At 35.0% G+C, this 18,841-nt stretch overlaps 1 protein-coding gene across 2 annotated transcripts in view; it reads left to right on the forward strand.

The window, feature by feature from the left end:
• TOP2B (DNA topoisomerase II beta) overlaps positions 1 to 18,841 on the forward strand; it is a 61,683-nt gene that overhangs the window by 28,114 nt on the left and 14,728 nt on the right. For both annotated transcript variants that reach the window (XM_061134606.1, XM_061134607.1), the window contains exons 11-27: positions 1,649 to 1,787; positions 2,096 to 2,253; positions 2,400 to 2,525; positions 3,665 to 3,775; positions 3,857 to 3,962; positions 6,132 to 6,241; positions 7,131 to 7,223; positions 7,320 to 7,434; positions 8,914 to 9,035; positions 9,234 to 9,382; positions 10,542 to 10,773; positions 12,480 to 12,614; positions 13,227 to 13,427; positions 14,850 to 15,045; positions 15,192 to 15,283; positions 18,078 to 18,233; positions 18,393 to 18,476. In XM_061134606.1, coding sequence (XP_060990589.1) covers positions 1,649 to 1,787; positions 2,096 to 2,253; positions 2,400 to 2,525; positions 3,665 to 3,775; positions 3,857 to 3,962; positions 6,132 to 6,241; positions 7,131 to 7,223; positions 7,320 to 7,434; positions 8,914 to 9,035; positions 9,234 to 9,382; positions 10,542 to 10,773; positions 12,480 to 12,614; positions 13,227 to 13,427; positions 14,850 to 15,045; positions 15,192 to 15,283; positions 18,078 to 18,233; positions 18,393 to 18,476 — 2,325 coding nt within the window. The remainder of the gene's footprint in view (positions 1 to 1,648; positions 1,788 to 2,095; positions 2,254 to 2,399; positions 2,526 to 3,664; positions 3,776 to 3,856; positions 3,963 to 6,131; positions 6,242 to 7,130; positions 7,224 to 7,319; positions 7,435 to 8,913; positions 9,036 to 9,233; positions 9,383 to 10,541; positions 10,774 to 12,479; positions 12,615 to 13,226; positions 13,428 to 14,849; positions 15,046 to 15,191; positions 15,284 to 18,077; positions 18,234 to 18,392; positions 18,477 to 18,841) is intronic.

Genomic DNA, 18,841 nt, shown 5'->3' on the forward strand with positions numbered 1-18,841 from the left:
GAGTAAAATGTATATTACTTTTCAGTGTTTTTTGTTTAATTTAGAGTTGATTAAATAGTTTTTTTGATTTATTTATTCTAATTATTCTGATTAGTTTGTTATTTTAACTGCAGATACAGGCATATTTATACTAAAAACTAAAATGCTTGATTCTGAAAACTTCAAAGGTTAGATAGTGTTTCATAAAACAGTTGATTATTTTGCCAAGCTTTAAAGTAGGAAATCATGTAACTAATTATGTTTTAGTTTGCATTGGTCTTTATAAAGCCAGTTTTGCCTCTAAAAAATGTACAGGTCCTCACAGGACTCCTGTCTTCATCTTTTCCATTCCTTTCAAATTCATCTACTGATTTTGTAGATGTAACTTAAAAAAAATTATGGTAACATATGCATAACATAAAATTTACCATATTCTACATACTTTTTTTTTTTCATTTTACTTAGCACATATTTATTTAGGCTGCCTTAACCTTTCTGAAACAAGATGAGAATATAAATAGTCTTAGATTTATAACTGAGCCTTGTGGCTGCTAATAATTTCTTATAGTCATTTTTGTGTAAGATTTGCCTCAGTTCTCCTGTTCACCAGTGCCACCAAACATATATTAAGTGCCTTTATGTTTGCTCTGGGAATGTAAAGATGAATAAATTACAGCCCCTCCTCTTTGGCAGTTTATAGTTTTTTGGAGGAATATTGTGTAATATTGCAATAGAGATAACATATTTATCAAATTTTGGTATTGGAATTTCAAAGGTAACATCTCACAAACAAAAACAAAAGTTGATTTTTAGGTTTAGCTAAAGGCCTATAGAATAGTACTTTTGGGTCTGATCATAATGAATTCTGAATACCGATGACCCAATGCTAATCATTTCCCAAATTTCTGCCCTCTTAACAGTTGTTCTTTTTATAAAGTAATTTGATTTTAGTTTTTATACTTTTTCATTTTTGGCAAAGGAAGTTTAGATTTGATAACATAGTTCACTTCTTTTTATATTTGAAACATTCCAGAAAACTATTTCATACACCTAAAATCAAACTACCCACATAGATGAAAAATAAATAACTCAAACTTGGAGATGCTTTACTTTTTCGGGGGAATAGCGTTTGACATCTTATCACCCGTTAACTCACTGCAGAATGACACATATGTATAATGTTAAAATCCTTACTACCAAGCTCTTTAAAAAATAAGGACTATTCATAAGTTCTTGAAGGGAATATCAGGATAAACTCATGTTAATATTTTTTTGTCATAGTGAATTCCAGATTCATGTTTTTGTGTTGAAGGATATCAGAAATGTCAGTGTCTATAATTTCCCAGGTAGTAAGTTCATAGGTGGATCAGCCTTTACTGTGTTCATTGTAACAAAACTAACTTGTAACAAAAGCTGTGTACATTTCTTATGGAGTTTATTCTAATAAAATTTTTTTCATATGTAATGAAGTTGCCTTTTTCTCATGTGTTTACATTTCAGTATAGTCGGTCATGGTGAATAGTTGCCTGAATTAATTTACTGTAATTAGAATAATTTACCAGCATATATCATTATTATTATCATTTTGCCTTACAACTGCCCAGATTCCAAGTATTACATTAATTTTAGCTAAGTCTGTGAACTTCTTTCTTGCTTCTTTGATTTTTAGGCCTCTAACTGTGGCATTGTGGAAAGTATCCTGAACTGGGTGAAATTTAAGGCTCAGACACAGCTGAACAAGAAGTGTTCATCAGTAAAGTACAGTAAAATCAAAGGTATTCCCAAATTGGATGATGCTAATGATGCTGGTAAGATTCAGTTTTTGTTCGGTTTTTAGATTTTGATTTAAGTTTTTATTCAGGTATAGACTGTTTTAATTTTCCACATATATAGGATTTTATTTTCAGAGGATAAATTTCACTAAAATTGTCACATATAATACATGTTACAATTTTGGGGGGATAAAGCTTCAATAAAATATACCTCATTTTTACATTATACTGAGCATAAGATGACTCTTTACAGTGTTTTATTATCACTGTGATTGTTAATTTTTTGATTTCATGTTTTCCATTGGTAAAATTGAGAAATATGTATCATTACTAATTTCTCTTAGGTGGCAAACATTCCCTGGAGTGCACACTGATCCTGACAGAAGGAGACTCTGCCAAGTCCCTGGCTGTGTCTGGGTTAGGTGTGATTGGGAGGGACAGATACGGGGTCTTTCCCCTCAGGGGAAAGATTCTTAACGTGCGGGAAGCTTCTCACAAACAGGTGTGTATCTACATATGTACCCACATGTGTGTATGACAATTTATTACTTTAACTAAAATTGTTGCCTTTTTGTGTGTCAATTCTGACTCCTCTTTTGTATATTTTGACACTTTAAAATATTTCCAATTCTTTTCATTTTTGCACAGATCATGGAAAATGCAGAAATAAACAATATTATTAAAATAGTTGGTCTACAGTATAAGAAAAGTTATGATGATGCAGAATCTCTGAAAACTTTACGCTACGGAAAGATTATGATTATGACTGATCAGGTTGGTTAAAAGTTGCCACATACTAAAACATCTCTTTTTCAGAATGTCCTTTGGATATTTATTTCATGGGATTTGTTCCAACATAGTAAATTGAAAATGATTACACTTCACAGCGGAAAAATATTGTTTAATGGCAAGGTTTGTGTGAAGTACATTTTACATTATCTAATTTATGGTAGCCACCTTTTTGGTTAGTTATTTTAAAATGTTTTTAAATTCAGTAAATATGGAAAGAGTAGAACACACTGTAGTATTATGTTAAAGCTTGCCTGTAAACAGGAAGGAAATGGTGAAATTTGTAAGCAAGAAAGGTTAATCAATAGGAAAATGGCTAATATTTGTTTATGATAGCATGATTTGGGATGCACAAAAAACTAGGAGGATTTGAATAGTAAAATGGCAGTACTTAGGCAAGAACTAGAAAACTGAAGAGTTTCATATGCTTCCCTGGTGGCTCAGATGGTAAAGAATCCTCAGGTGGGAGACCTGAGTTCGATCCCTGGGTTGGGAAGATCCCCTGGGAGAGGGCATGGCAACCCACTCCAGTATTCTTGCCTGGAGAATACCCATGGGCAGAGGAGCCTGGTGGCTACAGTTCATGGGGTTGCAAAGAGTTGGACATGACCGAGTGACTAAGCATACACATAAAATTGAAGAGTTTCATATGCATCCAACTGCTTGTGTCTCAAGTACTCTAACTGAAAGCATTTGTAGGAAAATCTGCAACTGAGAAGCTGCTGTGTAGTTTTAAGCAGAAATGTATCAGTTTTTATGTTAAGAGAAGACTTGTGAATACTTGTATTCCATAGGTTTCTCCTTTCTGTGAAGTGGCATTGTAACTGTGTTCCTTGTACTTCTTTCTTCTTGTGAAATCTGGGAAAACTATAAAAAAGATAATGGTAGTATGTTTTATAGTGACAGAAAGATTCAGTCTATCACATAACTATATTCTTTGTTTGAATTTTAAGAAAGAAATTCTTTAATCATCCCAAGAATAATCTCTTCTGTTTTGTACAGTGCAGTTCTAAAATTTGATGGAATTTTGCCTCATTGCTGCTTTCATATATTTAAAATTTTGATTATGTAAGTAATTATATTTCATAAAATTACCATGACATTCTTTACTGATACTTATTTAGGATCAAGATGGTTCTCACATAAAAGGCCTGCTTATTAATTTCATCCATCACAATTGGCCATCACTTTTGAAGCATGGTTTTCTTGAAGAGTTCATTACCCCTATTGTAAAGGTACTATTTACATTAATATACTTTTATACTATGGTCTTAAGTAGTAGCAGAAAAACTAATTTTTTTTATTATTCATTTAAGGCTAGCAAAAATAAGCAGGAACTTTCCTTCTACAGTATTCCTGAATTTGATGAGTGGAAAAAACATATAGAAAACCAGAAAGCCTGGAAAATAAAATACTACAAAGGTCTGTATTCTAAAACATTAAAATTTTGTGAACTTAACTATTGACATAAATTTCCTGTTAAGAGAGCATTATAAAATATTTTGAAAGTTTATCTCTTTTAGCTTTCAAAAACAACTATTGCTGATTTTTAAAGGGTTATTATGGAAAATTTATGTAAGTAGAGAGAATAGTTTAATGGGCTTCCCATGTACTTAAGTGTCATCATTTCATGGACAATCTTGTTTCATCTGAACTCTTCTCATTGCCACCCCATTAGTTTGAAATATTAGGTTGGTGCAAAAGTAATTGCAGTTTTCCTTTGTTGAACTTTGTCATTTGATATTGGAATACGTTCTTAAATGTGGTTATATTATACATCATTTTACTGTGCATTTCTTGCTATATGTTCTTTTTGTTAATGACTTATTAACAAGTATTTATTATATATTTATTTTGGACTGTGGAAATGTTAGACAAAAAGCAAATTTGAGCAGTTTTGTTATTCAGGTTCAAATGGGTTGTAAAGCAGTGGTGACAACGTGTAACATCAACAACACATTTGGCCCAGGAACTACTAGCAAACATACAGTGCAGTTGTGGTTCAAGAAGCTGTGCAAAGGAGACGAGAGCCTTGACGACGAGGAGCGCAGTGGCCAGCCATTGGAAGGTGACAGTGACCAACTGAGAGCCATCTCGGAAGCTGATTTTCTTACAGCTACACAAGAAGTTGCTGAAGAACTCAACGTTGACCATTCTATGGTCATTTGGCATTAGAAGCAAATTGGAAAGGTGAACAAAGCTCGATAAGTATGTGCCTCATGAGCTGAACAAAAATTTTAAATATCATCATTTTGAAGTCTTCTCTTGTGCTATGCAATAAGAACTAACCATTTCTTGATTGGGTTGTGACGCGTGATGAAAAGTGGATTTTATATGACAACCAGCGATGATCAGCTCAGTGGTTGGTCTAAGAAGAAGGTTCAAAGCACTTCCCAAAGTCAGACCTGCACCAACAAAAACATGGTCACTGTTTGGTGGTCTGCTGCCCATCTCATTCATTACAGCTTTCTGAATCCTGATGAAACCATTACATCTGAGAAGTATGCTCAGTGAATTGATAAGATGCATCAAAAACTGCAGTGCCAGCAGTATTGGTCAACAGAATGGGCCCAGTTCTCCATGACAGTGCCCAACCATTGTCACGCAACCAGTGCTTCAAAAGTTGAACAAATTGGGCTATGAAGTTTAACCTCACCCACCATATTCGCCTGACTTCTCACCAATTAACTACCACTTCTTCAAGCATCTCGACAACTTTTTGCAGGGAAACTGCTTCCACAAGTAGGAGGCAGAAAATGCTTCCTAAGAGCTTGTTGATTCCTGAAGCACCAATTTTACGCTACAAGAATAAACAAGCATTTCTTGTTGGCAAAACTGTGTTGACTGTCCTGGTTCCTATTTTGATTAATAAAGATGTGTTTGAGCCTAATTATAATGATTTAAAATTCTTGGTCTAAAACCTCAGTTACTTTTGTACCCACCTAATAACTTCCAGGCATTAATAATATAGTTAATTTCTATAATACTTTAGTATGTATTTCTAAAAGAATTTTTTGTTGCCCATCATACCATTATCATACCTTTCTTTAATAACCTTAAATGTTCAATCTGTTAAAATTCTCCTGACTATATTAAAAATGTTCATTTATATATATATACAGAGCCCACACATTGCATTTGGTTGATAGGTCTATTAAATCTTATTATATTGTTTTTCTGTTTTCCATGTAATTTATTTGTTTAAAATGTTGGATAGTTTGACCTGTTTCATTTCCCACATTCTGGATTTTGTTAATCATTTCTACAGCTCTTTTTTTTTTTTTGGAGAGAACATTTAACGTCTATTCTAAGTAATTTTCACTATATGCAGTATGGTATTATTAACTACAGGCATTATGCTGTAATTAGATTCCCCAGAATTTATTCATTTCATAACTGAAAGTTTGTACTTTTGACTGACATCTCTCAATTTCCCTCTCCCCTCAGCCTCTGGTAACCACTATTCTACTCTGTGTTACTATGAGTTTGACTTTTTGTTTTTTTAGATTCCACATATAAGTGAGATCATATAGTATTTGTCTTTTTCTTTCTGTGTGGCTTATTTTTACTTTCATTTTAAAACTTATGCAGGGTTGGGTACCAGTACAGCTAAGGAAGCCAAGGAATATTTTGCTGATATGGAAAGGCACCGTATCCTATTTAGATATGCTGGTCCTGAAGATGATGCTGCCATTACCTTGGTAACAAAGTTAATTAAGAAATCTCTCTAGACTGGGGGTTGGGAATGAGTTGAGAGAGAGTAGCATTGACGCTGGAGAAGGCACTGGCACCCACTCCAGTCCTCTTGGCTGGAGAATCCCAGGGCTGGGGGAGCCTGGTGGGCTGCAGACCATGGGGTAGCTAAGAGTCGGACACGACTGAGCGACTTCACTTTCACGCATTGGAGAAGGAAATGGCAACCCACTCCAGTATTCTTGCCTGGAGAATCCCAGGGATGGGGGATCCTGGTGGGCTGCCCTCTACGGGGTTGCACAGAATCGGACACGACTGTGGCGACTTAGCAGCAGCGTTGACATACATGTACTACCGTGTGTGAGAGAGCTCCCTGCTGTAGGGCACGGGGAGCCCAGTTCCTGCTCTGTGACACCCTCGAGGTGTGGGAGCGGGGAAGGGGGGAGGGAGGCTCCAGAGGGAAGGCGTATTGTATACTTATGGCTGGTTCATGTTGTTGTACAGCAGAAGCAATTAAACTCCAATTAAAAATTAAAAAAGAAATCTCTCCCAATATCATTTTCCTCTGTCTGCCATCCTTCCCTTCCCTGTCTTGGTTTGCTGTGGTATGTCTCTCTTTAATTCGAAGCCCAACCTAGTTAATCTTAGTGTCATTCCCCATCACCTCAGATTATGCTCTGCTTTCATAGTTCTTTAATTCTTTTTGTTTGTTTGTTTTTTGTTTTTTTTGTTCTTTAATTCTGAGACTTCTATTCAAATGCATTTTTGATAAAAGAGTATTGGAAAAGACTTTATAATTTCCCAGAAATTAATAATTAGTTATTTGCTTTTATAAATTTTAATTCTAGAGTGAAATTAATTTTTTTTTAATGTGTGAAATTATCTGGAATTTTTCAGGCATTCAGTAAGAAGAAGATCGATGACAGAAAAGAATGGTTAACGAACTTTATGGAAGATCGGAGACAGCGTAGGTTACATGGCTTACCAGAGGTTAGTCATAAAGAGCTGTGATCTGGGGGAAGAAAGAGAAAGGCTAAAAATCCATGTAGTAATAATGACGTAATTGCTATGTGACTTTTCCCTTAGCAATTCTTATATGGTACAGCAACCAAGCATTTGACCTATAATGATTTTATCAACAAAGAATTGATTCTCTTCTCAAACTCAGACAATGAAAGATCTATACCATCTCTTGTTGATGGTAAGTAGTGTTTGTTTAAGAAGTTTTTTGTTTTTGAATGTTATTGAGTGTATTTTAATTTCATGTATTTTAACCCATCCTTATAATAATTTTTAAAAAAATTCTAAAGTTGCTTTTGAGATGTTTTAGAAGTTTTGAAATATTTTGTATTCTTTAAATCTTAAGCCCTTTTTGAGTTTCTAAAGAAAATTATTAATAGCTTGCAAATTTTTAAATTTTTAGCTCCAAATTATTGGAGACTTTTTTGATAAGTTCTAGAGTATTTATCAGACCAAATTTTAAAAGCACCTTTACTCCTCAGTACCCAGAGCCTCCCATCCAAGTACTAGCCAGGCCCAACCCTACTTAGTTTTCAAGATCAGACAAGATAAATCTCATTCAGGGTGGTATGGCCGTAGACCTCAGTACCCAAAATCTAATGCTTTAACTTACTTAATGTGACAAAAAAAATTAAACTGCTACCCAGTAGTTGGAGCAGATTTTAATCCTTTATCTAGAGCTTTTTGATTTTATAACTTTTAAAAAGTTAGTTCATCTTTATGTCCCTTGGTTTTTCAACTAAAACAGATGGTTTTATAATCTATCTAGTTTTAGCTTTAAGTTATACCCAGTCTCCAAAGTCTTCGCTAGAAATTGCAGTCTAAATTGGTCTCTGGTGCTGTAAACTTCTATGCCAGTAGTTGTGTGCCTCTTATTTTACTTACGTTAATTTTGCCTCCTCAATTAGATTATAAAATTCTCAAGAAAAGTGGCCATATTTTGTTATCCTTTTGCTTCTTCTGTGCTCTGGGCCCATGGTGATGATGATAGCTAGTATATACTGAAAAGTTTATTACTGGGCTCCTTGGTCTAGAGCAGGAAAAATGATCAGGAAGCAGAGTGCTTTGCTTACATTATCTCATGTAATCCTTATGGTCACCTTATTAAGAAGGTAATTATGTTACACTGAGACTTAATGGTTTAGTAAGTTGTAGAAAGTCATGGCCAAGTCGAGAAGAGTATCCAGATTAGTGAGATTCTAAAGCCTGCATTCTTAATTACCAGAACATATCTCTTCTTTATAAGAGCATTCCAGATTTAGGGTATTCTAATAATAGTTTTTAGGCTATTTGATGACTCTCTGATACTTTCATCACAACTGGCATTTTGGGAATATGAGTGTTTGGAAGCTCCTGTGAAAGGAATTTGGTGCCACTCAGCAGTTCTTTAAGACTAGAAGGGGTCTTTCAATTGGTTCTTCACTTTTAGAATAGCTTAAGATGGTATAAAATATGTTAGTAGGTACTCATTTTGTTAGAGTCTCAGCAATTTTAGTGATTTTTAGTAAGCAGACTATATCTTTGCTTTTTTCTCTTGAATATATAGAACATTGTTGTCACATTGTTGTCACATATAAAGAAACATTGCAACTCAATCTTGAGTAGTATTTTTTTTAATTGAGTAATCTTTTTAAAAGAGGGTTTTTCTTTTTAAAACCAGGTTTTAAACCAGGTCAGCGAAAAGTTTTATTTACTTGTTTCAAGAGGAATGATAAACGTGAAGTGAAAGTTGCACAGTTGGCTGGGTCTGTGGCTGAGATGTCTGCTTATCATCACGGAGAAGTAAGCCAGCATGGAGACTGGAATTAATTGGGAGCTACACTTACTGGCATGAAGAATGATAGTAGGATAATTCAGCATAATCAAGTGGTTTTTCTTTTATGAGGTCTTTGGAAATGTTAAAGAATTGAGGATTTGTGTTTTAATAAAAATGAGAGTCATGGAGGAACTTTGTGAATGTATTCTGTGTCTGTTCTGCAGCAAGCATTGATGATGACTATTGTGAACTTGGCTCAGAACTTTGTGGGGAGCAACAACATCAACTTGCTTCAGCCTATTGGTCAGTTTGGAACTCGGCTTCATGGGGGCAAAGATGCTGCAAGCCCTCGTTATATTTTCACAATGTTGAGGTAATGATTTGCAGATATAATGGCATAAATACTTTTTGAAGGTTATTGGAACTAACAAAATGTGTAATAGAAGTGTAACTGGAGAAAGAGCCATGTTTCCTGGTGGCTCAGATGGTAAAAGTGTCTGCCTGCAATCTGGGAGACCTGGGTTCAATCCCTGGGTTGGGAAGATCCCCCACTGGAGAAGGAAATGGCAACCCACTCCAGTATTCTTGCCTGGAAAATCCCATGGGTGGACGGAGGAGCCTGGTAGGCTACAGTCTATGGGGTCGCAAAGAGTCGGACACGACTGAGCATCTTAACTAACTTAACTATGGAGAGAGAAGCTTGAGTGTTATGTTCAGGGTGAATGTTCCAAAGTATTTGATCACATACAGAATGAAATATGTTGATCTTGGTTTTTATGAATTATTGGTGAAGCCAGTCCTAATGAATGTAAGGATTTTTCTGATCTAACAATTTAGGCTGAAAGTGGGTTTTGTGGTTTAGTCAGAATAAGAGGAAATCCTTACCAGGTTATATATCAATATGAAGAATTTAGGCAGGTTAGTCAGTAAGTAATATAAGTAAAACAGGGCCATTTTATTCTGGCTTTGTGCCTGAGAGAAATACATTTGGTAATAAGGTAAGTAAATTTTATTGTCAAGTTTAAGCACTTGTGCTGAAAAATTGATGCTTTTGAATTGTGGTGTTGGAGAAGACTCTTGAGAGTCCCTTCGACTGCAAGGAGATCCAACCAGTCCATCCTAAAGGAAATCAGTCCTGGGTGTTCATTGGAAGGACTGGTGTTGAAGCTGAAACTCCAACACTTTGGCCACCTCATGCGAAGAGTTGACTCATTGTAAAAGACTTCGATGCTGGGAGGGATTGGGGGCAGGAGGAGGAGGGGACGACAGAGGATGAGATGGCTGGATGGCGTCACTGACTTGATGGACATGAGTTTGAGTAAACTCTGGGAGTTGGCGATAGACAGGGAGGCCTGGCGTACTGTGATTCATGGGGTCGCAAAGAGTCGGACACGACTGAGCAACTGAACTGAACCAAAATTTTTAAATGCATTCTCTTAAAAGATTTCTGACATGTCAAGTAATTTACATATAAAGTTTTTTTTTTCTCAAACCGTGACATTGATGCATGTTTCTCTTTTTCCTTTTATTAGCACTTTAGCAAGACTGCTTTTTCCTGCTGTGGATGACAACTTGCTTAAATTCCTTTATGATGATAATCAGCGTGTGGAGCCTGAGTGGTATATCCCCATAATCCCCATGGTTTTAATAAACGGTGCTGAAGGCATTGGCACAGGGTGGGCTTGTAAGCTGCCCAACTACGATGCCAGAGAGATCGTGAACAATGTCAGGCGCATGCTCGATGGCCTGGATCCTCATCCCATGGTAATGGTGTAGAATTTACTGCTTATATTGTTTTTTTTTTGTATTTAATGAATGATATTGTGTGAACTATGAAGTCATTAATTTTAGAAAAGTAATGGAACCATTTTCATTTAGAACATATTTTAGACAGTAAGGACCTTGTTAGTGTATAACTTGATGTGTGCTTATAGTAAAAGATAAAAGTTTGCAAAAAGCCTGCAGATGAGGCTTATGGGGAGAAACTTTATTAAAATTTTAATGTAAGTATTTCAGGCTTTTTTCAAACTTTCAAATGTCTAAATTATGTAAAGAATAAGGCTTCTATGATAAAGTTATATGCAACTTTTTATTGTTCTTCAACAACTAAGATTACCGAGCTCCCCGTCAGAACTTGGACACAGGTTGGTACAAGATGCAAGCTGCCTGTGAAGAGGGTGGTTGCGTTAGACAGTGTGTTCTGGTTTGAATGGGATTCCATCTCTGTTTGCCCTGAGTCTGTAGAGTGTTTAAACATTCCTGCATGCATTTTTGACACATTCATTTGAATATTCAAATTGTAATTAAAATGTTAGAGAGTCATGAGGATACTTAAAAACACACTGCAGGTATTTTAATATGTCTCCATATTTACTTTTCCCCTTTCCTTACATCATTCATTGTGTTCAGCTCTTCCCCAACTCCCTCCAAGAAAAACCTCTCTACATGGTTTACCCTTTTCTACATGGTTTAAAATCGTCTAGATTCATAAGCAAAGAGGAAAACATACTCCATATATATAGAAACTTAATATTTTTATGTATTTCACTCCAAGTTTTATTTCATTTTTGTATTTAAAAAAATTAGATTGAGTGTGATTTAAAATCTGTTTTTCCCCTAAATACTTTAAAGTACTTTACAATATTTCTAAGAGAAGTATCGAATTACTTATAATGATTATAGCATTTTATTTGAATTATTTCAGATACATTGAGTATTAAGTTAATATGTTTCTTACATACACATATGTGTGTGTGTATGTATATATACACATATATATAATCTTCTATATATGATACTGTGCCAAGTGGTGAGATAAAATATGATCCCTGTCTTCAAAACGTTAATCTTTTGTCAAGGCAAGACATCCGGGCATGTGGTTTACGGTGACAGAAGATAGTGATAGTTGTTCAGTGTGCGAAAAGAACTGTCCTGTACTACGTACCTACCTGCTTAGTGATAATAACAAATAGGGGTTAGAGAAGCGGGGGGTGGCTTGTTGTTTGGCTGTGATTCATATAGTTATATAGGGTGTGAGGGCATGCTGGGTAGAGGAAAGTGAGAATATTTAAAATATTTGAGACGTATAAGTAGTGATCTGGAAGGCGGATCATTGGCTGTGGACTGCAGAGCTAACATAACATCTGAGGAATCTGAATTTAGAGAATTTTTAATGTACGGGAGAAGGAAGGATTTAGGTAATAGGCTGGGGAGAAAAAAAAGGTAATATACTTTGAAGACTATGAAAGATGACACTAAGGTTTCGAGGTTGGGGAATGTTGGTCCTCTGAGAACAGAAACTGTGACCTCTAGCCTGAGCAGTTGTGTGAAGAGGGCCTGCTGTGGATGAGAGGAGTTTTTCAGTCGTGTGGACCTGAGCTGGCAAGAGAGCCCGACTGGGGGCGTTCAGAGGTGGCGCTGGCACTCGGTGAGGAGTTGGGCCCTTAAGGGACTTTTATTTTTCTCTTCAGCTTCCAAACTACAAAAACTTTAAAGGAACGATCCAAGAACTTGGTCAAAACCAGTATGCAGTCAGTGGTGAAATATTTGTGGTGGACAGAAACACGGTGGAGATTACCGAGCTCCCCGTCAGAACTTGGACACAGGTTGGTACAAGATGCAAGCTGCCTGTGAAGAGGGTGGTTGTGTTAGACAGTGTGTTCTGGTTTGAATGGGATTCCATCTCTGTTTGCCCTGAGTCTGTAGAGTGTTTAAACATTCCTGCATGCATTTTTGACACATTCATTTGAATATTCAAATTGTAATTAAAATGTTTTTTAACTTATCTAAATGTAGAATGAGTTAAGCTAACTTTTAAAAAGACTTATCTTCTTTAGTAGATACTCTACTACGTACTCTACTTGAGTAGAGTATGAAGTGAGGAAGGAATAGTGTTTGGAACCCTTGCAAGTGTGGTCAGTAAATTCACGTCAGTCAGTACAGGTGTCGAGTTGTCAGTTCTAGTTGATGCCATCCTGTTTGTACTCTCAGCCTCTTTTCACCCTTTGAGCAGATCAGAGCCGTGCCCTTGTCATCTTCTTTCTCCATTAAGATCCCCACATGTTGTTGACTGCAGTGGCTGGGCCGGAGACGGTGGAGCTGGAGGTTTCCCCTTTTTTCTGACTGGAATTGAGAATTTTTAAAAGAGTGCGTGACTTATAGTTTAAGAACATGAATGTGTGTCATGAAAGAATTACTTATTTATAAATCTTTTGTAGGTATACAAAGAACAGGTTTTAGAACCTATGCTAAATGGAACAGATAAAACACCAGCATTAATTTCTGATTATAAAGAATATCATACTGATACAACTGTGAAATTTGTGGTGAAAATGACTGAAGAGAAGCTAGCACAAGCAGAAGCTGCTGGATTGCACAAAGTTTTTAAGCTTCAAACTACTCTTACTTGTAATTCCATGGTACGTGAACTATATTTACTATGAATTTAACCTTTTATTTTGTAAGTGGGATTTTTGCAACTGGCTTCATGACACAAGTGAGTGTAATAAGTCTGAATGCTTCTCCTCTTTTATGTTTGCTAAGGAATCTAGAGGTACTTTCCTTTTTCTCTACTATTATCCTCTCCTCCCCAAGCTCTGCATTTTGCATCTGGTCTTGAATACACAGGGTACACATACTTTCACACACACTGACTTGAAGTTCTGGTAGTGATTATTGCAGGATTTCTGTGTGCCTTATGTCTGTCTCTATTAGCATTTTAATTGTGAAGTACTCATCTTCTTGTTGGAGAAGGAAATGGCAACCCACTCCAGTATCTTTTCCTGGAAAATGTCATGGACAGAAGAGCCTGGTGGGCTGCAGTCCATGGGGTCACAAAGAGTTGGGCACGACTGGGTGACTAACACTTACATCTTCTTGTAACTATAATCTGCTTTATTAAGCTTATAAATAATTGAGGAGGAAAATAAAAGTGAGTATGTATGATTATTCTCGTTCCATTCCAAATTAGCTTTTAGACTTAAAAAAGAAAAAAAAAAATCCAGCAATAGCACAATGACTGAGAAAAAGTGCCATGATTGATAGAAAAAGGATAAAAAGGATAGAGAAGTAAGATCTCTCCCTAAATTGAAGTTTGAGTGAATTTTGCTGCTGCTGCTAAGTCGCTTCAGTTGTGTCCGACTCTGTGCGACCCCATAGATGCAGCCCACCAGGCTCCCCAGTCCCTGGGATTCTCCAGGCAAGAACATTGGAGGTGGTTGCCATTTCCTTCTCCAATGCATGAAAGTGAAAGTGAAGTTGCTCAGTCGTGTCCGACTCTTAGCGACCCCATGGACTGCAGCCTACCGTAGAGGCTCCTCTGTCCATGGGATTTTCTAGGCAAGAGTACTGGAGTGGGGTGCCATTGCCTTCTCCATTGAGTGAATTGTAGCACATTTCAAAAAATCAAAAGAGAGACAAATGCACATCCACTGAATATATGAGAAAGAGAGAACTTTAAACTTAACATTTAAAATTGAAAAACATTTTAAATTTAAAAACTTACAGATCGAATGGGTTTCTTTTTAGTTTGAAAAAAAATATTAGGTGGTTTTATAGCCATAGTTGATATAGTTTTAAATAAGAACCTTATTTTAAAGTCCTATCTTAAAAATTTATTCCAACTTAACATATTTTCATTGTTTTGAGAATTGAATTTTATCCATTTCTCAAAGTTACCAAAGGAATATTCACAGAAATGTGTAATTTTGGTTCTGGCTTTTAGGAGTGGTGTGTATTCATGTAAGTGTATTATGGTTATTTTAAATACTGTAAGACATAATACAAGCTAAAAATACCAACACAGATTTATACAATCTTTGAAAATTCTGTGTTTTGCATAGGTACTCTTTGATCATATGGGATGTCTGAAGAAGTATGAAACTGTGCAAGATATTTTGAAAGAATTCTTTGATTTACGATTAAGCTATTATGGTTTACGAAAGGAGTGGCTTGTAGGAATGTTGGGAGCAGAGTCTACTAAGCTTAATAATCAAGCCCGTTTCATTTTAGAGAAGATACAAGGGAAAATCACTATAGGTAAGATGCAACCTTTAAAAATTTGAAGATTAGTTAAAATGGAAAAAAAAAACTTTATTAATAGAAGACATTTTTATCAGTAGAATATAAACAAATACAAATTGAATCTCTTTTCTTGATCCTAACTTTATTTTTCCCTCACATAGAGAATAGGTCAAAGAAAGATTTGATTCAAATGTTAGTCCAGAGAGGTTATGAATCTGACCCAGTGAAAGCCTGGAAAGAAGCACAAGAAAAGGTAATCATTTGCAGAATGAGACATTCAGAGAAGCTTTTAAAAGCAACTTCCAAAGCGAACCAAAAACCCAACCCCTGAATTTTGAATTTAGTACTGCTAATGGTGCTGAGTGGTGTGTTTGGAGACTGAAGTCTTCTGTTTATCCACGAAACGGATGTGGTACAGGATTTGCAGTGCACACCCGCCCCAAAGCACATGGCCAGTGTGGCTCTGCCTGGGCTGGACTGTGCCTCCAGGTCTGAGGAGTAGCTCAGTCTCCTCGGCCTTCTTTGTGAGCTGCTGTTAAAGGATGGTGGTGGTGGTGGTATGTGGTGCGGGTCGTTCTGGGAACTGCTCTGGTCGTGTGTAAATGATTTCCCCCAGGCAGTCTTCAGTCATAGGCTGGAGTCACCACTCCCTTGATCTGGTTTTGCTGTACTCTGGGGATATGAGAGATGGAATGGTCAATACTTACCAGTATTTATTGAGCCCCATATGTGTGCTGTGACCTTGGCTTACATCTTTAGCTGGAGATTTAAACCCTGGGACTTCAGATTAAAAGTCTGATGTTTTGTTAATTAAATTGTCCATTTTAGATCATAGAGTACTAATTCAGTGAATGGAATATTGAAACTTTGAGAGTTCTCTCAAAAATTAGCTTCTTGCTGCTGTGGATAATTTAAAGAAGTCATACCACATTGTGACTGAGAACACAAATGTACAAAAAAGAAGAAATTTGGAAATGATTAGTTTTCAGATACTTAATTGAATATTATATACATATATAATACTGATAATGTTTGCATTTTCAAAAATAGTTATGATTATGTGATATAACTTGCACTGAAACATTAAACTTCCCAGCATCTGAGTTCTCAACCATAATGTTTTTCATATATTTCAAACTACATAGAAATACTGCTTTCACTTACATGAAAGTTTTTTCAATTTTGAACTGTCATTAGAATGACATATATTAGAATAAAACTAAAATGAATTATACATCAAATTACATATTGAGATAATAGGTTTATTCATTGAGGGAAGTGGGTAGGACAAAGTGGGAGAGTATTCAAAATTAAGATGCTTTAAGCACTTGCTTTCCTTTCAGCGTGTTTTACTGCATTCTTAAACCCCAAGTTATGGTTTATACACTGCTTGCCCTTCTGTATCACTGTTGGTTTAAATTATATCTTAAAAATTTTTGCTAGTAAGGTAATGAATTTAATGTTTAGTTTTTAAAAATAAAAGGGTTTCGGGTTTGAGAATGCCTTTCTGGTGAAAATAGACCTCACGGGTAAAAGCGCCTGTTTGGTTTCAATACTTTCATTGTTACCCTCAAAAATCTCTCAGCATCTTGACCATGTGTTGTTCACTTTGGGGGTTTCAGAAACAGAATGAGCTGCTCTTAGAAGAGTGTCCTGTTATGTAGAGTTGGAGGAGAGAGAATTATAAAGTAGATAATTAGAAGATCAAAGGCATGGTAGAATTGTCACTGGAACTTGAAAAGCGGTGTTTTTTTTTCCCCCTGAAAGTATCCTTAGTCATCTTCATGTTAACAGCGATAGATACACACATTTATGGAGCACTCATTAACAATACTTGGTGTGTCATTAAAGCCTAGAGCAAACAGACTTCTGAAATGTGGGTCTAAATAGGATTTTATGACACCTGACACCCTCATAGTATTTTTTTTTTCTTTTCTTTTTTTTTTCTAATAGTATTTTAATGGTAGTGTAAGAAATTCCATAGCAGCACACTATTTCATGAAGAAATTTTAAAAGCTGTAGACTGTATTAATTTGTCATCAATTATCTAGGTACTTATAATAATCTATCAACTGAACAACAGCATTCCTTACTTGGATAATGTTACTTAATTGAGTTTATACTTTTAATGTAATGAAGCATCTTTCTTGTAATTTTTATTTTTATCTCTTCTAAAATAAACTTAATTTGTATATATACATTATTTTACTGAAAATTTAAAATTGTAAAACTTTAAAAACTGTAAGGCTTTTTTTCTTTTTTTTGATTACTGGAAGTGGACTTTTTGTTTTATGGAGTATCATGGTTAACTCAGTCATTTTTAATGATCTGAGTGCCTTTAACAATTGAGATTCAAATTTATTTTAACAGCTGTTGTTATTTAAAAAATTTTAAAGATGATGTCACTTATAATAAATTCATTTGATTTTGAAATTTAGTATTAGTGTAAGAAGTTGTTTTAATTGTAACTATTTCTGTGAAAAAAAGACCTTATGAACAATTTTTGAATAGCCCTTAGAATTTTTACTCTAACCTACCAGCTCTTCAACTCTTAAGTGAATTTTTCTTAGTCCTTACTTGAGTGTTCTTGCTTGAGAAAATTTTTATTAAGAATTCACCCTTAGTGACTGACTATCTTAGCATATTTATTATTACTGTAAAACATATTTGTTTTAGGTTTCAAATTGTTCATTCACTCTCCAATGCAAAGATCTGACAAAATGCATGATAGAATATTACTTCTGCTCTGTTACATTTAAGATGTGGTGTCTTCTCAAGCAGTTAATTTTTCACCAGATTCCTGAATAGAGGCTGAATATACTATTCCTTTTGATGACATTATTTTGCATTTTTAGAAAATTTAAACTTTTTATAGGAAATATATTTTCATAGATAATCTTGTATATAATCTAAAATAAACCCACCACCCTGAAGATGTAGCTTTAAGAGTGTAGCATGTGTGGAATTTTAAACTTAGTATTCAATAAAATTCAACATTGATTTCATATTATACAGGACTTTAATATAAAGTTTATTATTTTTTGCAGGCAGCAGAAGAGGAAGAATCACAAAACCAGCATGATGATAGTTCCTCTGATTCAGGAACTCCTTCAGGCCCTGATTTTAATTATATTTTAAATATGTCTCTATGGTCTCTTACTAAAGAAAAAGTTGAAGAACTGATTAAACAGAGAGATGCAAAAGTATGAACTTCTGTGGGTTAAATAATTTGAAGCTATTTCAGTGTTTTCCATATATTTATTTTTCTTTTCCAAAAATAGTTTTATATATCCTTTATGTATCCATTTTAAAATTATACATTTATAATTGAATGCTTAAATCACACTACTTTTTTATTATAGGGGCGAGAGGTCAGTGATCTTAAAAGGAAATCTCCTTCAGATCTTTGGAAAGAAGATTTAGCAGCTTTTGTTGAAGAACTGGATGTAGGTTAAGTCTCCATTAAAATATATTTGAAAGAGTAATGTTTATCAAACAAAATGAAAGTTTTAAAAATTAAATTATCTCAGGATTTCCTTTAACTCTACAAAGGTTAATGTGTTTATAAGCAGCAGAGGATTAAGCTTCTAGCTATATGAAGTCATAAAAAAAAGTTATGTCTGATATAGATGAATAAAAGCTATGGAGTGGGAATTTAGAATGAGTTAAATTCTAATACTCTCTACTAGTTAAAACTGCTTAACTGACTTCAAATTAGCTTATTGCTTCAATTTTAATGTTTTCCCCTGAAAGAGGTAAGAACAATATATATATATATGTGATTGAATATAGGTATTTGATTTTTAAAAAG

Source organism: Dama dama, chromosome 32 (genome assembly GCF_033118175.1).
Source record: "Dama dama isolate Ldn47 chromosome 32, ASM3311817v1, whole genome shotgun sequence".
Lineage (NCBI taxonomy): Eukaryota > Metazoa > Chordata > Mammalia > Artiodactyla > Cervidae > Dama > Dama dama.